Source organism: Salvelinus fontinalis, chromosome 29, assembly GCF_029448725.1.
Source record: "Salvelinus fontinalis isolate EN_2023a chromosome 29, ASM2944872v1, whole genome shotgun sequence".
Taxonomy (NCBI): domain Eukaryota; kingdom Metazoa; phylum Chordata; class Actinopteri; order Salmoniformes; family Salmonidae; genus Salvelinus; species Salvelinus fontinalis.
The window spans coordinates 4,156,702-4,182,797 of record NC_074693.1 but is presented as its reverse complement, the minus strand read 5'-3'; the positions used below and the strand labels follow the sequence as shown (position 1 = coordinate 4,182,797).

Sequence of the window (26,096 nt, the reverse complement as noted above, 5' to 3'; positions counted from 1 at the left end):
TGTCTGGTATGGTATAGACTATATATAACTGTCTGGTATGGTATAGTCTATATATAACTGTCTGGTATAGTCTATATATAACTGTCTGGTATAGTCTACATATAACTTTCTGGTATAGACTATATATAACTGTCTGGTATGGTATAGTATATATATAACTGTCTGGTATAGTCTATATATAACTGTCTGGTGGTATAGACTATATATAACTGTCTGGTGGTATAGACTATATATAACTGTCTGGTATAGTCTATATATAACTGTCTGGTATAGTCTACATATAACTGTCTGGTATAGTATAGTCTACATATAACTGTCTGGTATAGTCTATATATAACTGTCTGGTATAGTCTATATATAACTGTCTGGTATAGTCTACATATAACTGTCTGGTATAGTCTACATATAACTGTCTGGTATAGTCTATATATAACTGTCTGGTATAGTCTATATATAACTGTCTGGTATAGTCTATATATAACTGTCTGGTATGGTATAGTCTATATATAACTGTCTGGTATAGTCTATATATAACTGTCTGGTATAGTCTATATATAACTGTCTGGTATAGTCTATATATAACTGTCTGGTATAGTCTACATATAACTGTCTGGTATAGTCTATATATAACTGTCTGGTATAGTCTATATATAACTGTCTGGTATAGACTACATATAACTGTCTGGTGGTATAGACTACATATAACTGTCTGGTGGTATAGACTATATATAACTGTCTGGTATAGTCTACATATAACTGTCTGGTATAGACTACATATAACTGTCTGGTGGTATAGACTATATATAACTGTCTGGTATAGTCTATATATAACTGTCTGGTTTAGTCTATATATAACTGTCTGGTATAGTCTATATATAACTGTCTGGTATAGTCTACATATAACTGTCTGGTATAGACTATATATAACTGTCTGGTATGGTATAGACTATATATAACTGTCTGGTATGGTATAGTCTATATATAACTGTCTGGTATAGTCTATATATAACTGTCTGGTATAGTCTACATATAACTTTCTGGTATAGACTATATATCACTGTCTGGTATGGTATAGTCTATATATAACTGTCTGGTATAGTCTATATATAACTGTCTGGTGGTATAGACTATATATAACTGTCTGGTATAGTCTATATATAACTGTCTGGTATAGTCTACATATAACTGTCTGGTATAGTATAGTCTACATATAACTGTCTGGTATAGTCTATATATAACTGTCTGGTATAGTCTATATATAACTGTCTGGTATAGTCTACATATAACTGTCTGGTATAGTCTACATATAACTGTCTGGTATAGTCTACATATAACTGTCTGGTATAGTCTATATATAACTGTCTGGTATAGTCTATATATAACTGTCTGGTATAGTCTATATATAACTGTCTGGTATAGTCTATATATAACTGTCTGGTATAGTCTATATATAACTGTCTGGTATAGTCTACATATAACTGTCTGGTATAGTCTACATATAACTGTCTGGTATAGTCTACATATAACTGTCTGGTGGTATAGACTATATATAACTGTCTGGTATAGTCTATATATAACTGTCTGGTATAGTCTATATATAACTGTCTGGTATAGTCTATATATAACTGTCTGGTATAGTCTACATATAACTGTCTGGTATAGTCTACATATAACTGTCTGGTATAGTCTATATATAACTGTCTGGTATAGTCTATATATAACTGTCTGGTATAGTATAGTCTATATATAACTGTCTGGTATAGTCTATATATAACTGTCTGGTATAGTCTATATATAACTGTCTGGTATAGTATAGTCTATATATAACTGTCTGGTATAGTATAGTCTATATATAACTGTCTGGTATAGTCTATATATAACTGTCTGGTATAGTCTACATATAACTGTCTGGTATAGTCTATATATAACTGTCTGTTATAGTCTATATATAACTGTCTGGTATAGACTACATATAACTGTCTGGTGGTATAGACTATATATAACTGTCTGGTATAGTCTATATATAACTGTCTGGTATAGACTACATATAACTGTCTGGTGGTATAGACTATATATAACTGTCTGGTGGTATAGACTATATATAACTGTCTGGTATAGTATAGTCTATATATAACTGTCTGGTATAGTCTATATATAACTGTCTGGTATAGTCTACATATAACTGTCTGGTATAGTCTATATATAACTGTCTGGTATAGTCTATATATAACTGTCTGGTATAGACTACATATAACTGTCTGGTGGTATAGACTATATATAACTGTCTGGTATAGTCTATATATAACTGTCTGGTATAGACTACATATAACTGTCTGGTTTAGACTACATATAACTGTCTGGTATAGACTACACCCTCCTACTGTACTGGCTGCTATTGGCTAAAACACATTCCCTATACAATATGATTGGAGTCATGTCTCCAGCTCTCCAGTGAGTCAGTCCAAACTGGGTGACCAACTGAGGCTCGTCAGAGAATAATGTCTTATTGCTGATTGGAAATACACATCGTTATTTGATACAGTCGCTCCGCCTGGTGAAGAAACAGCCCAGCAGCCTACCTTCTCTATACCAGACCCCCCACATGTAGTAACCCATCCTCATCAGAACCCTCGACCCCTGCAAATCGTATAAAAAGTGTAAAAGTCGTTCAGTTCTTACCGAGGTGGAACCGGAGGAGGTTGCTATATAGACCTTGATCACCATGTTAGAGTGCGTTGTCGCCGAGGCTCCAGTCAGACAGAATGATGCTTTGCTCTGCTCTGTTCCAATAGTAATACTGGGAGTTTCACAGCGATGACTGACAAAACAACTTCCTCCAGTCCTGGTCTGAACGATCCGCCCCTCTTTTCTTCACTCCCTCTTCTCCTTCTCTTTCTATTCTTTCACACCGTCCCGTTTCTCGCTGAATCATGTCACCGTGACTTGATCAGTGGCAAAAAGTCGACCACACACTCAACAGCCTAAATGCGTGGACGTAAAGAGTCAGGAACTGTAACTTTCAAGAAAAAATATATAACCTTCTAGTCTGTCCAGTCAATGTGATGTCTATTTTCACCGTCTGATTTTTATTCCTAATGAGCTCCACTTTGCAACAATGTATCGACAAGTCGCTTCCATTAGAATGACGTCAGAATCGAACCCAGTTACAGTTGGTTTCGATGTCGCGCCAGCTGGCGGTTAAAGGGCGTCTCAGAGCGCCCTCCAGTGGCAGACATGAAACACTGCATCCCCACTACAATACCGGTACATCTGGCCTTTTGGGGGGGATTTTAGTCCAGTTAGAGAATGGCTATGAATTACAAGAGCTAATAGAAGCACATAATGCGAGGCTAGTTGGTCACATTTGAAGGTGATCCTTCATATTCCGCCCTTTCTATTTCTATTCGGTGTGTCTGAGAGAGAGGAGAACTGAGGATGTTTTAGTGAGGTGTGTGGTCTGTCCTCGGCCGCCAGAGGTGCAAGGAGACCAGCCCGTTCATCACACTGGGCTTTGTAGCTGAAGCCACCTACAGGCGCCCGGACGACGCGACGTATGCGTTCCCTCTCCTCAGATGAATTTAGAAAAGCCGACCAACAAAAATGTGTCGAGCAAGAAGGGCGCCATGTTGGCCACAAGCACGAAGCCAAATGTTGATGTATTTTTCGTCTTATTTTGGGCAGAAGTTAAAATGGTGTAGTAGATGGTGACTTGCCTAGTTAAACAAAGGTTAATTAAAAATCAAATAAATAAAAAGACAGTCGTTCTATGATGCTTGGAATAGAGGGAGATGATTTTCTTTGAGTTCCATTGAAATAAGACATAAATGAAACACAACCTCTAGACTCCATCAAATCATGTCATCTGTCCGCACGTACTAATCAAGCGCTCGCTATTCTTTCATGGCTCTTCTTCCTCGCTTTGCTAGAAGCACTTCGCGCCTAAAGAACATCACCGGTTCCCAAATTCTCCGTGTTCTGCAGCTGCGAATAGCGCTCCGTAATTGGCGGAGAGCACATCAATCATGCGTTGAGCCGCACCCCTCCCCCCATTCAGCCAGTCTGGTGGCTGTTCCTGTGTGTTTGAGCCGCACCCCTCCCCCCATTCAGCCAGTCTGGTGGCTGTTCCTGTGTGTTTACTACACGGACCACGCAGCAGCAGACACTTGGCTTCACATGCACCCAACTCACAACAGCTAGCTAGCGAAACACTTTATAGTTCCATCTCAAAGAGAATCGACAAGAATACAACATGCCCAAGAGAAAGGTACGTCGTTTGGGGACTATTTAGAGAGGATTGTGAAATAAGAAAACCAGGTAGCTATTGATAGCGTGCAAATGAATGTAGAGAGCCATCCCTTCTCCAACGATTACTTAATTATAAACCTATTTCTTTTGAGAATTTACGGTATTTATTTTAAGGGTATTTTCTAAAAATAATATGTATTTTTTTGTGTGTTTTAAATGAATATTTTTCTGATTGCTTGTGGGCTTAAAAGGCTGCTTTCCCCCCGGCAGTCGCTGTCCTTTGGGAAGCCAGAAGTCGCTCTCTGTCTCCATGTAGTTAAAGCACAACCAGCAGCCATGCTTTGCAGCCCAAGTCTTCCTCTCTTCTTCGACCTACCGAACACAAACGCTTCAGTTACCGCCATTTCCCCCTCAATCCGCGCAAAATGGCCCCGAGAATTCTCGTTCGTATCTCTAGTTTCAATTCTGATCGTTAAAAGATGCAATCGTCGTCGTATTTCGATATAAATGTATATTTGTTGTCTTTGTTCATAGTCCCAGGTGTCTGCAGTGTCGTGTCTCTACCGGCGGGCGGCGCTGCGGAGGCGTAACTCTGCTCCTCCCTCTTGCTCATCTCGTCCCGCGCGAGTTTTCAAATCCGGCCTGAGTTCAGAGAGACAAGAGAGAGATGGAGAAAGACACACAGATACTTTAGGAGCCTAACTTTCACTCTTACTGCTCCCAAAACATATCAACTCTTAAACAAAACTCAAATATTACATTACACTTCAGTCTAATGGGTCTAAAAACACCTTTATTTTAACATTATCTACAACATTTTAACTTTTTTCTTGATATTGAAAAGTTATCTGGGGTCTTCCCTGACAGTGAAGAAATATGTAATTTGAGCCACCGTAGACCGTTGCCTGCTCTTATAAAGGCCAATAAAGTGTTGTTGTTGTGACTAAGTTATTTATTTGTCGTTGTTTGTGTTTGTCCTCAGCAGGGAGCCGCTGGGGACACCAAGGAGGAGGTAAGACCGAGATCCTCGACTACCACTCATCCCCTATAATTACTATTCAATGAATGAACTCGTATTGTCAGCTCAGTTTCATCATAGTTGATCTCTGACAGTGTGTGTGTTTCCTGTGGTGACGTGTTTCCTCTTCCTGTTGTAGCCCCAGAGGAGATCCGCCCGGTTATCAGCGGTGAGACCAGCTACGATACAGACATTATACACTACCTTATGAAGCATCATATAACCTATACAATGCCTTATGACGCATCATATAACCTGTACACTGCCTTATGACGCATCATATAACCTATACACTACCTTATGACGCATCATGTAACCTATACACTGCCTTATGACGCATCATATAACCTATACACTGCCTTATGACGCATCATATAACCTGTACACTGCCTTATTACGCATCATATAACCTATACACTACCTTATGACGCATCATATAACCTATACACTACCTTATGACGCATCATATAACCTGTACACTGCCTTATGACGCATCATATAACCTGTACACTACTGTATGGCGCCTCTATATGCCAGGTAATTACACATGTGTTGTCTCTATATATGCCAGGTAATTACACATGTGTTGTCTCTATATATGCCAGGTAATTACACATGTGTTGTCTCTATATATACCAGGTAATTACACATGTGTTGTCTCTATATATGCCAGGTAATTACACATGTGTTGTCTCTATATATACCAGGTAATTACACATGTGTTGTCTCTATATATACCAGGTAATTACACATGTGTTGTCTCTATATATACCAGGTAATTACACATGTGTTGTCTCTATATATACCAGGTAATTACACATGTGTTGTCTCTATATATACCAGGGAATTACACATGTATTGTCTCTATATATACCAGGTAATTACACATGTGTTGTCTCTATATATACCAGGGAATTACACATGTATTGTCTCTATATATACCAGGTAATTACACATGTGTTGTCTCTATATATACCAGGTAATTACACATGTGTTGTCTCTATATATACCAGGGAATTACACATGTGTTGTCTCTATATATACCAGGGAATTACACATGTGTTGTCTCTACCAGATAATTACACATGTATTGTCTCTATATATACCAGGGAATTACACATGTATTGTCTCTATATATACCAGGTAATTACACATGTGTTGTCTCTATATATACCAGGTAATTACACATGTGTTGTCTCTATATATACCAGGTAATTACACATGTGTTGTCTCTATATATACCAGGTAATTACACATGTATTGTCTCTATATATACCAGGTAATTACACATGTATTGTCTCTATATATACCAGGTAATTACACATGTATTGTCTCTTTACCAAGGTATTACACATGTTTTATAACTATACCAAGGTATTACACATGTTTTATAACTATACACCAGGGTATTTTATACTGATAGATACCTTATTATGCATCTATAAGCCATGTACTGGCTTATAACCTTCATAACCTGATGCTATACTACACCCTGGTATTACACATTTATAATTTCATAACATCTATCAATATAAACCAAACTCAGCTACAACCAGCTAATATCCATTTTACTAAACTGTTATAATCTCTGCTACAGTCACTTAACCACATTTTCACTGTAGACCTGCTTTATGATCTGTATACGGCCATAAGCAAACAGGAAAAGGCTCATCCAGAGGCGGCGCTCCTATTGGCCGGGGACTTTAATGCAGGGAAACTTAAATCTGTTTTATCTCATTTCTATCAGCATGTTAAATGTGCAACCAGAGGGGGGAAAACTCTGGACCACCTTTACTCCACACACAGAGACGTGTACAAAGCCCTCCGTTTGGCAAATCTGATCATAATTCTATCTTCCTGCTGACAAGTAAAAAAACAGGAAGTACCAGTGACTCAGTCAATAAAAAGTGGTCAGATGAAGCAGATGCTAAACGACAGGACTGTTTTGCAGCACAGACTGGAACATGTTCCGGGATTCATCCAATAGCATTGAGGAGTACACCACCTCAGTCACTGGCTTCATCAATAAGTGCATCGACGACGTCCCCCCCCCCCACAGTGACCGTACGTACTCACATCCGCAGCCGATGTAAGAGTTTTAAACAGGTCAACATTCACAAGGCCGCAGGGCCAGGCGGATTACCAGGACGTGTGCTCAGGGCATGTGCCGACCAACTGGCAAGTGTCTTCATTGACATTTTCAAACTCTCCCTCTCCGAGTCTGTAATACCAACATGTTTCAAGCAGACCACCATAGTCCCTGTGCCCAAGAACAGTAAGGTAACCTGCCTAAATGACTACCGACCCATAGGACTCACGTCTGTAGCCATGAAGTGCTTTGAAAGGCTGGTCATGGCTCACATCAACATCATTATCCCAGAAACACTAGATCCACTCCAATTTGTATACTACACCAACAGATCCACAGATGATGCAATCTCTATTGCTCTCCACACTGCCCTTTCACACCTGGACAAGAGGAACACCTACGTGAGAATGCTGTTCATTGACTACAGCTCAACGTTCAACACCATAGTGACCTCAAAACTCATTAATAAGCTAAGGACCCTGGGACTAAACACCTCCCTCTGTAACTGGATCCTGGACTTCCTGACGGGCCGCCCCCAGGTGGTGAGGGTAGGTAGCAACACATCTGCCACGCAGATCCTCAACACTGGAGCTCCTCAGGGGTGAGTGCTCAGTCCCCTCCTGTACTCCCTGCTCACTCATGACTGCGTGGCCAAACACGACTCCAACACCATCATTAAGTTTGCCGATAACACAACAGTGGTAGCCTGATAACCGACAACGACGAGACAGCCTATAGGGACCAGACCTGATCGTATGGTGCAAGGACACCTTCTCCCTCAATGTGAGCAAGACAAAGGAGATGATTGTAGACTACAGGAAAAGGAGTCCACGATGGGGCTGCTGTGGAGCAGATTGAGAGCTTCAAGTTCCTTGGTGTCCACATCACTAACAAACTATCATGGTCCAAACACACTAAGACAGTCATGAAGAGGGCACAACAAAGCCTATTTCCCATCAGGAGACTGAAAAGATTTGGCATGGGTCCTCAGATTCTCAAAAAGTTCTACAGCTACACCATCGAGAGCATCCTGACTGGTTGCATCACTGCCTGGTATGGCAACTGCTCGGCTTCCGACTGCAAGGCACTACAGAGGGTAGTGCATACGGTCCAGTACATCACTGGGGCCAAGCTTCCTGCCATCCAGGACCTCTATACCAGGCGGTGTCAGAGGAAGGCCCTAAAAATTGTCAAAGACTCCGTCCACCCCAGTCATAGATTGTTCTCTCTGCTACCGCATGGCAAGCGTTACCGGAGCACCAAGTCTAGTTCCAAGAGGCTTCTAAACAGCTTCAAGCCATAAGACTCCTGAACAGCTAATCAAATATCTACCCAGACCCCTCTTTTACGCTGCTGCTACTCTCTGTTAATTCATGCATAATCACCTTAACTTTACCTACATGTACATATTAACTCAATTTCCTCAACTAACCTCACTAACGTGTACCCCCGCACATTGACTCTGTACCGGTACCCCCTGTATACAGCCTCGCTATTGTTATTTTACTGCTGCTGTTGAATTATTTGTTACTTTTTATTTTCATTTTTTTCTTAACTTAAAGCATTGTTGGTTAAAGGCTTGTAAGTAAGCATTTCACTGTAAGGTCTGTTGTATTCGGCGCATATGACGAATACAATTTGATTTTACATGGCTGCTAATTCTACATGTATTCCATATGAACCCTACACTACGCTTATCATCTATAAACCAGCTAATTCCACATGTATTACATGTTACAGAACTCTGAACCAGTTTATAACTCTCAGTAAAGTCCCACTGAAGCCCTAGCTCCTATTGGTCAGTAGATCTGAAGCTCTAGCTCCTATTGGTCAGTAAATCTGAAGCCCTAGCTCCTATTGGTCGGTAGACCTGAAGCCCTAGCTCCTATTGGTCGGTAGATCTGAACCCCTAGCTCCTATTGGTCAGTAGATCTGCAGCTCTAGCTCCTATTGGTCAGTAAATCTGAAGCCCTAGCTCCTATTGGTCGGTAGACCTGAAGCCCTAGCTCCTATTGGTCGGTAGACCTGAAGCCCTAGCTCCTATTGTTCGGTAGACCTGAAGCCCTAGCTCCTATTGGTCAGTAGATCTGAACCCCTAGCTCCTATTGGTCAGTAGATCTGAAGCCCTAGCTCCTATTGGTCAGTAGATCTGAAGCCCTAGCTCCTATTGGTCAGTAAATCTGAAGCCCTAGCTCTTATTGGTCAGTAGATTTGAAGCCCTAGTTCCTATTGGTCGGTAGAACTAGGAATGATCAGTGGTTGTAGAACACATGAGACTGATGTTTGTTCTCTCTCCAGAAACCAGCCCCAGCCAAGACTGACCCCAAGGCCAAGAAGGAGAAACCAGCAAAGGTAAGAGAACAGAACTACAAACCCCAGGGTTGCACATAATAGAACTACAAACGCTAGAGCAATCACACAACAGAACTACAAACCCCAGGGTTGCACATAATAGAACTATAATAGAACTACAAACGCTAGAGCAATCACACAACAGAACTACAAACCCCAGGGTTGCACATAATAGAACTACAAACGCTAGAGCAATCACATTACAGAACTACAAACCCCAGGGTTGCACATAATAGAACTATAATAGAACTACAAACGCTAGAGCAATCACATTACAGAACTACAAACCCCAGGGTTGCACATAATAGAACTACAAACGCTAGAGCAATCACATTACAGAACTACAAACCCCAGGGTTGCACATAATAGAACTATAATAGAACTACAAACGCTAGAGCAATCACATTACAGAACTACAAACCCCAGGGTTGCACATAATAGACTGAACCAAAATATAAACACAACATGCAACAATTTAAAAGATTTTACAGTTACAGTTCATAGAAGGAAATCAGTCAATTGAAATAAATTAATTATGCCCTAATCTATTTTACATTTAAGTCATTTAGCAGACGCTCTTATCCAGAGCGACTTACAAATTGGTGCATTCACCTTATGACATCCAGTGGAACAGCCACTTTACAATAGTGCATCTAAATCTTTTAAGGGGGGGGGGGGGGGGGGGGGGTCAGAAGGATTACTTTATCCTATCCTAGGTATTCCTTAAAGAGGTGGGGTTTCAGGTGTCTCCGGAAGGTGGTGATTGACTCCGCTGTCCTGGCGTCGTGAGGGAGTTTGTTCCACCATTGGGGTGCCAGAGCAGCGAACAGTTTTGACTGGGCTGAGCGGGAACTGTACTTCCTCAGTGGTAGGGAGGCGAGCAGGCCAGAGGTGGATGAACGCAGTGCCTTTGTTTGGGTGTAGGGCCTGATCAGAGCCTGAAGGTACGGAGGTGCCGTTACCCTCACAACTCCGTAGGCAAGCACCATGGTCTTGTAGCGGATGCGAGCTTCAACTGGAAGCGAGCGGAGGAGCGGGGTGACGTGAGAGAACTTGGGAAGGTTGAACACCAGACGGGCTGCGGCGTTCTGGATGAGTTGTAGGGGTTTAATGACACAGGCAGGGAGCCCAGCCAACAGCGAGTTGCAGTAATCCAGACGGGAGATGACAAGTGCCTGGATTAGGACCTGCGCCGCTTCCTGTGTGAGGCAGGGTCGTACTCTGCGAATGTTGTAGAGCATGAACCTACAGGAACGGGTCACCGCCTTGATGTTAGTTGAGAACGACAGGGTGTTGTCCAGGATCACGCCAAGGTTCTTAGCGCTCTGGGAGGAGGACACAATGGAGTTGTCAACCGTGATGGCGAGATCATAGAACGGGCAGTCCTTCCCCGGGAGGAAGAGCAGCTCCGTCTTGGCGAGGTTCAGCTTGAGGTGGTGATCCGTCATCCACACTGATATGTCTGCCAGACATGCAGAGATGCGATTCGCCACCTGGTCATCAGAAGGGGGAAAGGAGAAGATTAATTGTGTGTCGTCTGCATAGCAATGATAGGAGAGACCATGTGAGGATATGACGGAGCCAAGTGACTTGGTGTATAGCGAGAAAAGGAGAGGGCCTAGAACAGAGCCCTGGGGGACACCAGTGTGAGAGCACGTGGTGCGGAGACAGATTCTCGCCACGCCACCTGGTAGGAGCGACATTGATTTCACATGACTGGGCAGTGGCTCAGCCGTGGGTGGGCCTGGGAGAGCATAATCCCACCCACTTGGGAGCTAGGTTCACCCACTCGGGAGTCAGGCCCAGCCAATCAGAATTAGTTTTTCCCCCAAAAAGGTCTTTATTACAGACAGAAATACACCTCAGCACCCCCCTTCCACTCCTCAGATGATCCCGCAGGTGAAGAAGCCGGATGTGGAGGTCCTGGGCTGGTGTGGTTACATGTGGTCTGCGGTTGTGAGGCCGGTTTGGCGTACTGCCAAATTCTCTAAAGTGACTTTGGAGGCGGCTTATGGTAGAGAAATTCTCATTCAATTCTCTGGCAACAACTGTTGGACATTCCTGGAGTCTGCACGCTCCCTCAACTTGAGACATCTGTGGCATTGTTGCGTGACCAAAATAAAAAGGTGGCCTTTTATTGTCACCAGCACAAGGCTCACCTGTGTAATTATCATGCTGTTTTGAGAGAAATAAGCTTTTTGTGTCTATGGAACATTTCTAGGATCTTTCATTTTAGCTCATGAAACATGTGACCAACACTTTACTTGTTGTGTTTATATTTTTTATCAATCACATTACAGAACTACAAACCCCAGAGCAATCACATTACAGAACTACAAACCCCAGAAGCATCACAAAAAAGACAACTATAAACCCACTCTCTAGAAAGAGCAGGCATATAGTATATCTTTTTCACATTTTTAAGTGTAACCTTTGTTTAACTAGGCAAGTGAGTTAAGAACAATTTCTTATTTACAATGACGACCTACCCCGGCCAAACCCGGACAACGCTGGATCAATTACGCGCCGCCCTATGGGACTCCCAATCACGGCCAGTTGTGATACAGCCTAGAATCGAACCAGGGTCTGTAGTGACACCTCAAGCACTGAGATACAGTACCTTAGACCGCTGTGCCACTCGGGAGCCCAGTATAGATGAGGATAACGTTAAGGATAATGTCTGTCATCCCCCCCATCCAGAAAGAGAAGGCTGTGAACGACAAGAAGGAGGAGAAGAAAACTAAGAAGGCAGCAGCGAAGGAGAACGCAGACGCCGCTGAGGAGAACCACTCTGAGAACGGAGACGCCAAGACCAACCAGGTAATATACATAACTATACTGTACACTACTATACTATACTGTACACTACTGTACTATATACTGTACACTACTGTACTATATACTGTACTATATACTGTACACTACTGTACTATATACTGTACACTACTATACTGTACTATATACTGTACACTACTATACTGTACACTACTATACTGTACACTACTATACTGTACTATATACTGTACACTACTATACTGTACACTACTATACTGTACACTACTAAACTGTACACTACTATACTGTACACTACTATACTGTACTGTATACTACTGTACTATATACTGTACACTACTATACTGTACACTACTGTACTATATACTGTACACTACTATACTGTACACTACTATACTGTACTATATACTGTACACTACTATACTGTACACTACTGTACTATATACTGTACACTACTATACTGTACACTACTGTACTATATACTGTACTATATACTGTACACTACTGTACTATATACTGTACACTACTGTACTATACTGTATACTACTATACTATATACTGTACACTACTATACTGTACACTACTGTACTATATACTGTACACTACTATACTGTACACTACTGTACTATATACTGTACACTACTGTACTGTACACTACTGTACTATATACTGTACACTACTGTACTATATACTGTACACTACTATACTATACTGTACACTACTATACTATATATTGTACACTACTGTACTATATACTGTACACTACTATACTATATACTGTACACTACTATACTGTACACTACTGTACTATATACTGTACACTACTGTACTATATACTGTACACTACTGTACTATATACTGTACACTACTGTACTATATACTGTACACTACTATACTGTACACTACTATACTGTACACTACTGTACTGTACACTACTGTACTATATACTGTACACTACTGTACTATATACTGTACACTACTATACTGTACACTACTATACTGTACACTACTATACTGTACACTACTATACTGTACTGTACACTACTGTACTGTACACTACTGTACTATATACTGTACACTACTATACTGTACACTACTATACACTACTATACTATACACTACTATACTATACACTACTGTACTGTACACTACTATACTATATACTATACACTACTGTACTGTACACTACTATACTGTACACTACTATACTGTACACTACTGTACTATACACTACTGTACTATACACTACTGTACTGTACACTACTATACTATATACTATACACTACTGTACTGTACACTACTGTACTGTACACTACTGTACTGTACACTACTGTACTGTACACTACTATACTATATACTGTACACTACTATACTGTACACTACTATACACTACTATACTATACACTACTATACACTACTATACACTACTGTACACTACTATACTATACACTACTATACTGTACACTACTGTACTATACACTACTATACTATACACTACTGTACTGTACACTACTATACTATATACTATACACTACTGTACTGTACACTACTATACTGTACACTACTATACTGTACACTACTATACTATACACTACTATACTGTACACTACTATATTGTACACTACTGTACTGTACACTACTATACTGTACTGTACACTACTGTACTATATACTGTACACTACTATACACTACTATACTATACACTACTATACACTACTATACTATATACTGTACACTACTATACTATACACTACTGTACACTACTATACTATACACTACTATACTGTACACTACTGTACTATACACTACTATACTATACACTACTGTACTGTACACTACTATACTATATACTATACACTGCCATACTGTACTGTACACCACTGTACTATATACTGTACACTACTATACACTACTATACTATACACTACTATACACTACTGTACACTACTATACTATACACTACTATACTGTACACTACTGTACTATACACTACTGTACTGTACACTACTATACTATATACTATACACTACTGTACTGTACACTACTATACTGTACACTACTATACTGTACACTACTATACTGTACACTACTATATTGTACACTACTGTACTGTACACTACTATACTGTACTGTACACTACTGTACTATATACTGTACACTACTATACACTACTATACTATATACTGTACACTACTATACTATACACTACTGTACACTACTATACTATACACTACTATACTGTACACTACTGTACTATACACTACTATACTATACACTACTGTACTGTACACTACTATACTATATACTATACACTACCATACTGTACTGTACACCACTGTACTATATACTGTACACTACCATACTGTACTGTACACCACTGTACTAAAGTTTGGACACCTACTCATTCAAGGGTTTTTCTTTATTTGTTTTATTTTCTACATTGTAGAATCATACCGAAGACCTCAAAACTATGAAATGACACATGGAATAATGTAGTAATCCAAAAAGTTTTCAACAAATCAAAATAGATTTTAGATTCTTCTAAGTAGCCACCTTCTGTGGTCCAACTCATCGCAAACCATCGCATTTGGGTTGAGGTTGGGTGACTGTGGAGGCCAGGTCATGTAATGCAGCACTCCATCACTCTCCTTCTTGGTCAAATAGCCCGGAGGTGTGTTGGGTCATTGTCCTGTTGAAAAACAAATGATAGTGGGACTAAGCACAAACCAGATGGGACGGCGTATCGCTGCAGAATGCTGTGGTAGCCATGCTGGTTAAGTGTGCCTTGAATTCTAAATAAATCACAGACAGTGTCACCAGCAAAGCACTCCTATGCCATCACACCTCCTCCTCCATGCTTCACGGTGGGAACCACACATGTAGAGATCATCCATTCACCTACTCTGCGTCTCACAAAGACACGGCAGTTGGAACCAAAAATCTCAAATTTGGACTCATCAGACCAAAGGACAGATTTCCACCGGTCTAATGTCCATTGATCGTGTTTCTTGGCCCAAGCAAGTCTCTTCTTATTATTGGTGTCCTTTAGTAGTGGTTTCTTCGCAGCAATTCGACCATGAAGGCCTGATTCACAGTCTCCTCTGAACAGTTGATGTTGAGATGTGTCTGTTACTTGAACTCTGTAGCATTTATTTGGGCTGCAATCTGAGGTGCAGGTAACTCTAATGGACTTATCCTCTGCAGCAGAGGTAACTCTGGGTCTTCCTTTCCTGTGGCGGTCCTCATGAGAGCCAGTTTCATCATAGTGCTTGATGGTTTTTGCTACTGCACCTGAAGAAACTTTCAAGTTTCTGAAATTTTCCGGATTGACTGACCTTCATGTCTTAAAGCAAAGAACGTCCCACCGGGCACTTCAATCCGGCCCGCGAGACTTAAAACATTTATTTTTCATGGTATCCAATTGGTAGTTAGTCTTGTCCCATTGCTGCAACTCCCGTACGGACTCGGGAGAGGCGAAGGTCGAGAGCCATGCGTCCTCCGAAACACTACCCAGCCGCACTGCTTCTTGACACAATGCCCGCTTAACCCGAAAGCCAGCCGCACCAATGTGTCGGAGGAAACACCGTACACCTGGCGACCGTGTCAGTGTGCATGCGCCCGGCCCACCACAGTAGGAGCTAGAGTTCGATGGGACAAGGAAATCTCGGCCTGCCTAACCCGGACAACGTTAGGCCAAGTTTTCGCCGCCTCATGGGTCTCCCAGTCACGGCTAGCTGTGACACAGCCTGAGATGAAACCCGGGTCTGTAGTGACGCCTCAAGCACTGCGATGTAGTGCCTTAAACCACTGCACCACTCGGGAGGCCCCCGCATATTGATATTAACAAACAATTGGTCCCCTAAAAAATGCGTCCCTTCCGTTAACTTTCAAAATCCCGATGTGGCCCTCAAGCCAAAAAGTTTGCCCACCCCGTCTTAAAGTAATGATGGACTGTCGTTTCTCTTTGCTTATTTGAGCTGTTCTTGCCATAAGATGGACTTGATATTTTACCAGATATCTTCTGCATACCACCGCTACCTTGTCACAACACAAATGATTTATCTAACACCGTTTGGGTCTTAGCATGTCAAAAAATATACACTTCAAATAACACTATTTGACGTGTCAAATAAGCTTGTTGACCAATCAGGACCTGATATGACTACACGTCACAATAATTGAACGTGTTCATACATTTTTGACGTAGTTATTACACATTGATTACACTCGTATTTCATATGTCACAATGATTCACCAATACGTATGCTATGATGCTAGTAAAGTATGCTATGATGCTAGTAAAGTATGCTATGATGCTAGTAAAGTATGCTATGATGCTAGTAAAGTGTGCTATGATGCTAGTAAAGTGTGCTATGATGCTAGTAAAGTATGTTGTGATGCTAGTAAAGTATGCTATGATGCTAGTAAAGTATGCTATGATGCTAGTAAAGTATGCTATGATGCTAGTAAAGTATGCTATGATGCTAGTAAAGTATGCAATGATGCTAGTAAAGTATGCAATGATGCTAGTAAAGTATGCTATGATGCTAGTAAAGTATGATGCTAGTAAAGTATGCTATGATGCTAGTAAAGTATGCTATGATGCTAGCAAAGTATGCTATGATGCTAGTAAAGTATGCTATGATGCTAGTAAAGTATGCTATGATGCTAGTAAAGATTTGTCTTGCGCACCTTCCGCTGCCGCACGATCGCAGACACATTTCCCCAAGCTCTGGACAGTGCTGGGTATTAAAAGCTAGCTAGCTGATGGATGCAAACAATATTCTTCCCCAAAAACATAGCAAAACGACAATCTGTAGTTAGCTAGCTAAGTGTCATCATCCAAAATACACCTCATTTATAAGACAGTTCTTATTGGACTAATGGTGGTCAGACCCACCTAATGTGAAGCTAGCCACGATACGGATTACCCACAATAGTGCGATTTGCGGTTTAATTTCAAGATAAACGTCTCTCAATGAAAGTTATGCAAATAATACAAATAGTGGAATCATGACATAATGGAATAGATGATGCTAAACGAGGTTGGGAATGTTCTTATATAAATTCAACAAAAGACAATAATTTGACAAATCTGTTGAAATCACACTGGATGTATTATAGTTTAGAATGGCATAGGGGTCATCTTTATTTCACTGTACAGCCTTACGTTTGGATTGTGGATCAATGACATGGGGTATCAGTCTACTCAGTGACACCCAGAGAACATTAGCGTCGTAGCTCTTGTTGAGGGACTCTGAAACCACTGTGAATTGAGCCACGTTTGTTGTATCAGTCAACCCACTAAGTGTATCGAACACTCTTCCAGGAGAAAAACAATACAACCTGGATGTTTTGGAGCCTGATAACGCTTGAGGAGGTCTTTGGGGAAAATAACCACCTGGGTACAGAGTAGACTGATACCCCATTTCATTGATCATCCCCAATCGTTAGGTAAGGCGGTACCAATGTCAATACGCACAATAGTCTGACTGCGGAGGGGATTTCCCACAGTCAAAGTCCCGCAATAAGAGCTATGACGCTAATATTTGCGTAAACTCTTCACAATTGTGTTCTGTGGGTGTCACCGAGTAGACTGATACCCCATTTCATTGCTCCACATTCCAACACCAACCTTGTTTAACATGATCTAGTATAAATATGGCACGATTCCACTAATTGTAACCTTCTGCATCACTTTCAAAGATAAACTTTTATTTTGAAGGCGAACAGCAAAGTCTACTATTGTGGCTATTCCTTATTGTGGCTCGCTTCACAACACATAACCCAGTGCGGTAAAGCCGTTGTAGCCAGATGAAGCTAGCTGGCCGTTTATAACGTTCGTTTTGGGCAACAGGATTAAGTAGCTGGTTAGCTAGTTATTTCAATAGGCGAACAACAAGTGTCTACCTAGCTAATACTTACTCACACGGATTCCTAAATCATTGTTAAGAATAATGAAAATGACTGCGGTTTCTACTGGTCATTGTTTTCAGGCTGGTTGTATTGGTGCTAGCTAGCTACCAAGCTAAAGCTAGCTAATTACCTCAGAAGTTGCTGATAACATCTGTATCAAAGATATTAGCCTTTCAAATGCTCACCAGGACGTTTTCCCCGTTTTCAGTGATTGTAACGTTAAGCACACAACATTCTAGAAAATACTAGTGTTATTGGGACGTGTCAAATGAAAAGCTTATTTGCCGTGTAACGACGCTAAACGGTGTTCCATGCTGATTGGCTCAAACACATCAGGAAGGGAAACGATCCACAAATGAACTTTGAACAAGACACACCTGTTAATTCAAATGCCTTCCAGACTGCAGAGCTGGCATCAAGGTTAACGGGGGGCTACTTGGAACAATCTCAAATATCACATGTTTCTGGGGGTTTACGACATGATTTCATGTGTTATTTCATAGTTTTGATGTCTTCACTATTATTCTACAATGTAGAAAATAATACAAATATAGAAACCCTGGAATGAGTAGGTGTGTCAACGTTTGACTGGTGCTGTATACTGTACACTACTGTACTATATACGACTATACTATATACTATAAACTACTGCTCTGTATTACTCTACTGTACACTATACATTACTATACTGTACTATATACGACTATACTATATACTATACACTACTGCTCTATGTATTACTCTACTGTACACTATACACTACTATACTGTACACTACTATACTATACACTACTATACTATATACTATACACTACTGCTCTATGTATTACTCTACTGTACACTATACACTACTATACACCACTATACTATACACTACTATACTGTACACTACTATACACTACTATACTGTACACTACTGTACTATATACTACTATACTATACACTACTGCTCTATGTATTACTCTACTGTACACTATACACTACTATACTGTACACTACTATACACTACTATACTATACTGTACACTACTATACACTACTATACTGTACACTACTATACTGTACACTACTGCTCTATGTATTACTCTACTGTACACTATACACTACTATACTGTACACTACTATACACTACTATACACCACTACACGATACACGACTATACTATACACCACTACACGATACACTACTGTACTATACACCACTATACTATACACTACTATGATATGTACTACTATACTGTACACTACTATACTATACACTACTATGATATGTGCTACTATACTGTACACTACTATAATATACACTACTATACTGTACACTACTATACTATACACCACTACACGATACTATACTATACACCACTACACGATACACGACTATACTATACACCACTATACTATACACTACTATACTATACACTACTATGATATGTACTACTATACTGTACACTACAATACTATACACTACTATACTGTACACTACTGTACTACGCACTACTATACTATATACTATACACTACTGCTCTATGTATTACTCTACTGTACACAATACACTACTATACTATACACTATTTCACTACTATACACTACTATACTGTACACTACTATGCTATACACTGCTATACTGTACACTGCTATACTGTACACTGCTATACTGTACACTACTATACTATACACCACTATACTATATACGACTATACTATACACTATTTCACTACTATACACTACTATACTGTACACTACTATGCTATACACTGATATACTGTACACTACTATACTGTACACTACTATGCTTTACACAACTATACTATACACAACTATACTGTACACTACTATACACCATACACCACTATACTATACACTACTATACCATACACTACTACACACTACTGTACTACACACTACTATACTATAACTACTATACTATACACTACTATACTATACACTACTATACACTACTATACTATACACTACTATACCATACACCACTACACTATACACTACTACACACTACTGTACTATACACTACTATACTATACACTGCTATACTATACACTGCTATACTATACATTACTATACTTTATATTACGATACTATGCACTACTATACTATATACTACTATACACTACTATACATTACATTACTATACTATGTACTACTATACTATATACATTACTATACTATATACTACTATACATTACTATACTAGACGTTACTATAGTATACACCACTATACTATACTATACACTACTATACTATGCACTGCTATGCTATATACATTACTATACTGTATACTACTATACATTACTATACTACACAGTCCTATACTATACACCACTGTACTATACACCACTGTACTATACACTACTATACTGTACACTATTATACTATACACTACTATACTATGCACTATACTATACACTACTATACTATACACTAATATACTGTACACTATTATACTATACACTACTATACTATGCACTATACTATACACTACTATACTATACACTAATATACCATACTATACACTACTGTACTATACAATACTAAACACTACTATACTATACACTACTATACTATACATTACTATACAATACACTACTATACTATACACGACTATACTATACACTACTATACTATACACTACTATACTATACACTACTATACTATACATTACTATACAATACACTACTATACTATACATTACTATACTATACATTACTATACACTACTGTACTATACATTACTATACAATACACTACTATACTATACACTACTATACTATACACTGCCATACTATACTATACTATACACTACTATACTATACATTACTATACAATACACTACTATACTATACACGACTATACTATACACTACTGTACTATACACTACTATACTATACACTACTATACTATACACCACTATACTATACACTACTATACACTACTATACTATACACTACTATACTATACACTACTATACACTACTATACTATACACTGCCATACTATACTATACAATACATTACTATACTGTTCACTACTATACTATACACTACTATACTATACACTGCCATACTATACTATACTATACACTACTATACTATACTATACAATACACTACTATACTGTTCACTACTATACCATACACTACTACACTATACACTACTATACTATACGCTACTATACACTACTATACTATACACTACTATACTATACGCTACTATACTATACACTACTATACTATACACTTCTATACTATACATTACTGTACTATACATTACTATACACTTCTATACTATACATTACTGTACACTACTATACTATACACTACTATACTATACACTTCTATATAAACAGAGTGTTTTGACCTTTTCAATGCTGATTGGCTGACATCCGTGGTATATCAGACCTATACCATGGGTATGAGAACATATACTTTTACTCTAATTACGGTGCTAACCAGTTTCTAATAGCAGTAAGGCACCTCAGGGGTTTGTGGCATATGGCCAATATATCACGGCTGTATCCAGGCACTACGCGATGCGTTGTGCGTAGGAACAGCCCTTAGCCGTGGTATATTGGCCGTATATCACACCCCCTCGGGCCTTATTGCTTATGTACACTAGTAGGAGGAACTAGAAAGACGTCCTGAACTGTAGAGGACATGAGGCTGGTCATAAAGGGACATTAGAAGACATTGGTCAGCTTGATGGCAGAGATGATCCCCTGTTTTAGGAGGAGAAACTACCAGCAGGAATGTCACGTTGTTCTACTGACCTCTAACCTTTGACCCTGCAGATGGACGATGCTCCCGAGGCGGAGAAGGAGGAAGCCAAGTCTGAGTAGCAACACTGCCGACCCCTGACCCCACCCCCCCAGCCTGCCCCAGTGTTCGTGGTCCCCCTCCAAGGCATATTGTTAACAGAGGAATATTTTTATCAGTGATTTTATAAGTATACTATCTACTGTCCGTACAGATTTTTAGCACAAAGCAAAGCTGAGTGATACAATACAGATCTGCAGTGGTCATATCAACAAAGCTGAGTGATACAATACAGATCTGCAGTGGTCATATCAACAAAGTGTCTGTAGGCAAGAGGAACACACTAAAATCTTTTTTAATTCAACAGCATTTCATGATTGTGTAGGAAGCAAAGCGTGTCCCGTCCCATAGTGAGTTGTGTTCCTGTGCCCCCCTCCTCCACAGTCTCCTAGGGTTCTACCTTAGTCCTGGTTTATTAACGGTTCTCCCTGACGTTCCCTTGCTTTGTCTAAATGTTCCTGTTTTTACATGAAACATGTTCTAAGTGTGTTGTCCAATTAGAAAGAGGAAGAGGATCATGAGAAACATTCTGGACAGATTGACATGCGTGTGTCTCCTAGGCGACCCTGTAACAGTGACATGCGTGTGTCTCCTAGGCGACCCTGTAACAGTGACATGCGTGTGTCTCCTAGGCGACCCTGTAACAGTGACATGCGTGTGTCTCCTAGGCGACCCTGTAACAGTGACATGCGTGTGTCTCCTAGGCGACCCTGTAACAGTGACATGCGTGTGTCTCCTAGGCGACCCTGTAACAGTGACATGCGTGTGTCTCCTAGGCGACCCTGTAACAGTGACATGCGTGTGTCTCCTAGGCGACCCTGTAACAGTGACATGCGCGTGTCTCCTAGGCGACCCTGTAACAGTGACATGCGTGTCTCCTAGGCGACCCTGTAACAGTGACATGCGTGTGTCTCCTAGGCGACCCTGTAACAGTGACATGCGTGTGTCTCCTAGGCGACCCTGTAACAGTGACATGCGTGTGTCTCCTAGGCGACCCTGTAACAGTGACATGCGTGTGTCTCCTAGGCGACCCTGTAACAGTGACATGCGTGTGTCTCCTAGGCGACCCTGTAACAGTGACATGCGTGTGTCTCCTAGGCGACCCTGTAACAGTGACATGCGTGTGTCTCCTAGGCGACCCTGTAACAGTGACATGCGTGTGTCTCCTAGGCGACCCTGTAACAGTGACATGCGTGTGTCTCCTAGGCGACCCTGTAACAGTGACATGCGTATCTCCTAGGCGACCCTGTAACAGTGACATGCGTGTGTCTCCTTGGCGACCCTGTAACAGTGACATGCGTATCTCCTAGGCGACCCTGTAACAGTGACATGCGTGTGTCTCCTAGGCGACCCTGTAACAGTGACATGCGTGTGTCTCCTAGGCGACCCTGTAACAGTGACATGCGTGTGTCTCCTTGGCGACCCTGTAACAGTGACATGCGTGTGTCTCCTAGGCGACCCTGTAACAGTGACATGCGTGTGTCTCCTTGGCGACCCTGTAACAGTGACATGCGTGTGTCTCCTAGGCGACCCTGTAACAGTGACATGCGTGTCTCCTAGGCGACCCTGTAACAGTGACATGCGTGTGTCTCCTAGGCGACCCTGTAACAGTGACATGCGCGTGTCTCCTAGGCGACCCTGTAACAGTGACATGCGTGTGTCTCCTAGGCGACCCTGTAACAGTGACATGCGTGTGTCTCCTAGGCGACCCTGTAACAGTGACATGCGTGTCTCCTAGGCGACCCTGTAACAGTGACATGCGTGTCTCCTAGGCGACCCTGTAACAGTGACATGCGTGTCTCCTAGGCGACCCTGTAACAGTGACATGCGTGTGTCTCCTAGGCGACCATGTAACAGTGACATGCGTGTCTCCTAGGCGACCCTGTAACAGTGACATGCGTATCTCCTAGGCGACCCTGTAACAGTGACATGCGTGTGTCTCCTTGGCGACCCTGTAACAGTGACATGCGTGTGTCTCCTTGGCGACCCTGTAACAGTGACATGCGTGTGTCTCCTAGGCGACCCTGTAACAGTGACATGCGTGTGTCTCCTAGGCGACCCTGTAACAGTGACATGCGTGTCTCCTAGGCGACCCTGTAACAGTGACATGCGCGTGTCTCCTAGGCGACCCTGTAACAGTGACATGCGTGTGTCTCCTAGGCGACCCTGTAACAGTGACATGCGCGTGTCTCCTAGGCGACCCTGTAACAGTGACATGCGCGTGTCTCCTAGGCGACCCTGTAACAGTGACATGCGTGTCTCCTAGGCGACCCTGTAACAGTGACATGCGTGTCTCCTAGGCGACCCTGTAACAGTGACATGCATGTCTCCTAGGCGACCCTGTAACAGTGACATGCGTGTGTCTCCTGGGCGACCCTGTAACAGTGACATGCGTGTCTCCTAGGCGACCACAGCAGTAGTGTATGACAGCTCTCCATCTTGCTGGTTTTCTAAACACATGTTTTTTTTTAGATGAGCAGTTCTCTGACCTGTCTGTCCCTCTGATGTTCTGGAATTATCCAATAAAACAAGTTTCCTCAAAACGCTGTTGTCATTATTACATCCCGGTGTAGTTGGGTCTGAATGCTTAGTGTTTATTATGTGTGAAGGCTGTTGCAGTTCTGTTTTAGTTCTGTTGTGGAACTAGCTTCTGACCAGTCCAGCAGGAAACACATTAATACTCCTCCTGGATTCTCTATTGATCATGCTGTTTAGTCCACGACAGTGTTAATGTTAACCACATTTCTCCTCGCAGCTGCTCTTTTAGGGAAAATGCTCTACGATATATATGTATAGACACAGAAAAGCATGGGTCGCAGGCTCAACACATTTATATCATGACTACCTCTGAGATAAATCTACCAAGTGATACCTTTGACTCAATAAATAAAAAGAGGGAAGGAAGAATAAACTGAAGGAAGTATTGCATTGGAAACGATTGTTCGAAGAGCAGGCTCCATTTTGTCTTGGTTATGAAGAGTGTAGTTTTGTTTATGATCACTAGGTGTCAGCATTGTATCAGCTAGCTGTGAGAACAGTGCCAGTCTTCTCTGCAGAGGGCTAAGAATTAGTGTGGCAGCAGGCCAAACAAGCAATGACACCTGATTCAACTAATCATCAAATCCTGTTCATCAATGAGGAATATATTAGTTGTGTGGCTGCTTGGCTGGAACAAAATCCTGCACCCACACTGACACAGGTGAGTTAGAATGAGGAAACCATAGAATTACTAGGTAATAAGAGTTGGTGAACCTACTCTGAAAGTATAGTTGACCAATTACTTCCCACTGGAAGAAGTTAAAATACACTAAAGCTACCCTTAAAGATGCGCTATGCAGAAATCACTCCGCCATACGCTCGTCGGATGTGGCAGGGCTTGAAAACGGACTACAAAGGGAAAGCGAGCTGCTCAGTGACGCGATCCTACCAGATGAGCTAAATGCCTTTTATCAAATGTATTTATACAGCCCTTCGTACATCAGCTGATATCTCAAAGTGCTGTACAGAAACCCAGCCTAAAACCCCAAACAGCAAGCAATGCAGGTGTAGAAGCACGGTGGCTAGGAAAAACTCCCTAGAAAGGCCAAAACCTAGGAAGAAACCTAGAGAGGAACCAGGCTATGAGGGGTGGCCAGTCCTCTTCTGGCTGTGCCGGGTGGAGATTATAACAGAACATGGCCAAGATGTTCAAATGTTCATAAATGACCAGCATGGTCAAATAATAATCACAGTAGTTGTCGAGGGTGCAGCAAGTCAGCACCTCATTAGTAAATGTCAGTTGGCTTTTCATAGCCGATCATTCAGAGTATCTCTACCGCTCCTGTCTCTAGAGAGTTGAAAACAGGTCTGGGACAGGTAGGA

At 41.2% G+C, this 26,096-nt stretch overlaps 2 protein-coding genes across 3 annotated transcripts in view; one reads left to right on the top strand and one right to left on the bottom strand.

The window, feature by feature from the left end:
* The window catches only part of LOC129827335 (adapter SH3BGRL-like), a 112,392-nt gene extending 108,363 nt beyond the window's left edge, over positions 1–4,029 (bottom strand). The window contains exon 1 of the mRNA XM_055888087.1: positions 2,680–4,029. Coding sequence (XP_055744062.1) covers positions 2,680–2,724 — 45 coding nt within the window. The 5' untranslated portion in view covers positions 2,725–4,029. The remainder of the gene's footprint in view (positions 1–2,679) is intronic.
* A 104-nt stretch (positions 4,030–4,133) lies between these two features.
* On the top strand, positions 4,134–22,697 carry LOC129827336 (non-histone chromosomal protein HMG-14A-like). Of its 2 annotated transcripts, none has more exons than XM_055888090.1 (6): positions 4,134–4,264; positions 5,231–5,257; positions 5,403–5,432; positions 9,651–9,704; positions 12,405–12,524; positions 22,211–22,697. In XM_055888090.1, the coding sequence occupies exons 1-6, from the start codon at positions 4,250–4,252 to the stop codon at positions 22,256–22,258; spliced, it is 294 nt and encodes a 97-aa protein (XP_055744065.1). In that variant the 5' UTR covers positions 4,134–4,249; the 3' UTR covers positions 22,259–22,697. The 2 variants fall into 2 exon arrangements, with proteins under 2 accessions (XP_055744065.1, XP_055744063.1); XM_055888088.1 differs by having other exon boundaries at positions 5,228–5,257.
* The last annotated feature ends 3,399 nt before the right edge of the window (positions 22,698–26,096 follow it).

Coding starts and splice junctions, on each gene's coding strand:
- LOC129827336 (XM_055888088.1), top strand. Junction 5,433..9,650: donor GATCCGCCCGGTTATCAGCG/GTGAGACCAGCT, acceptor TTCTCTCTCCAG/AAACCAGCCCCAGCCAAGAC. Junction 9,705..12,404: donor AGAAGGAGAAACCAGCAAAG/GTAAGAGAACAG, acceptor CCCCCCATCCAG/AAAGAGAAGGCTGTGAACGA.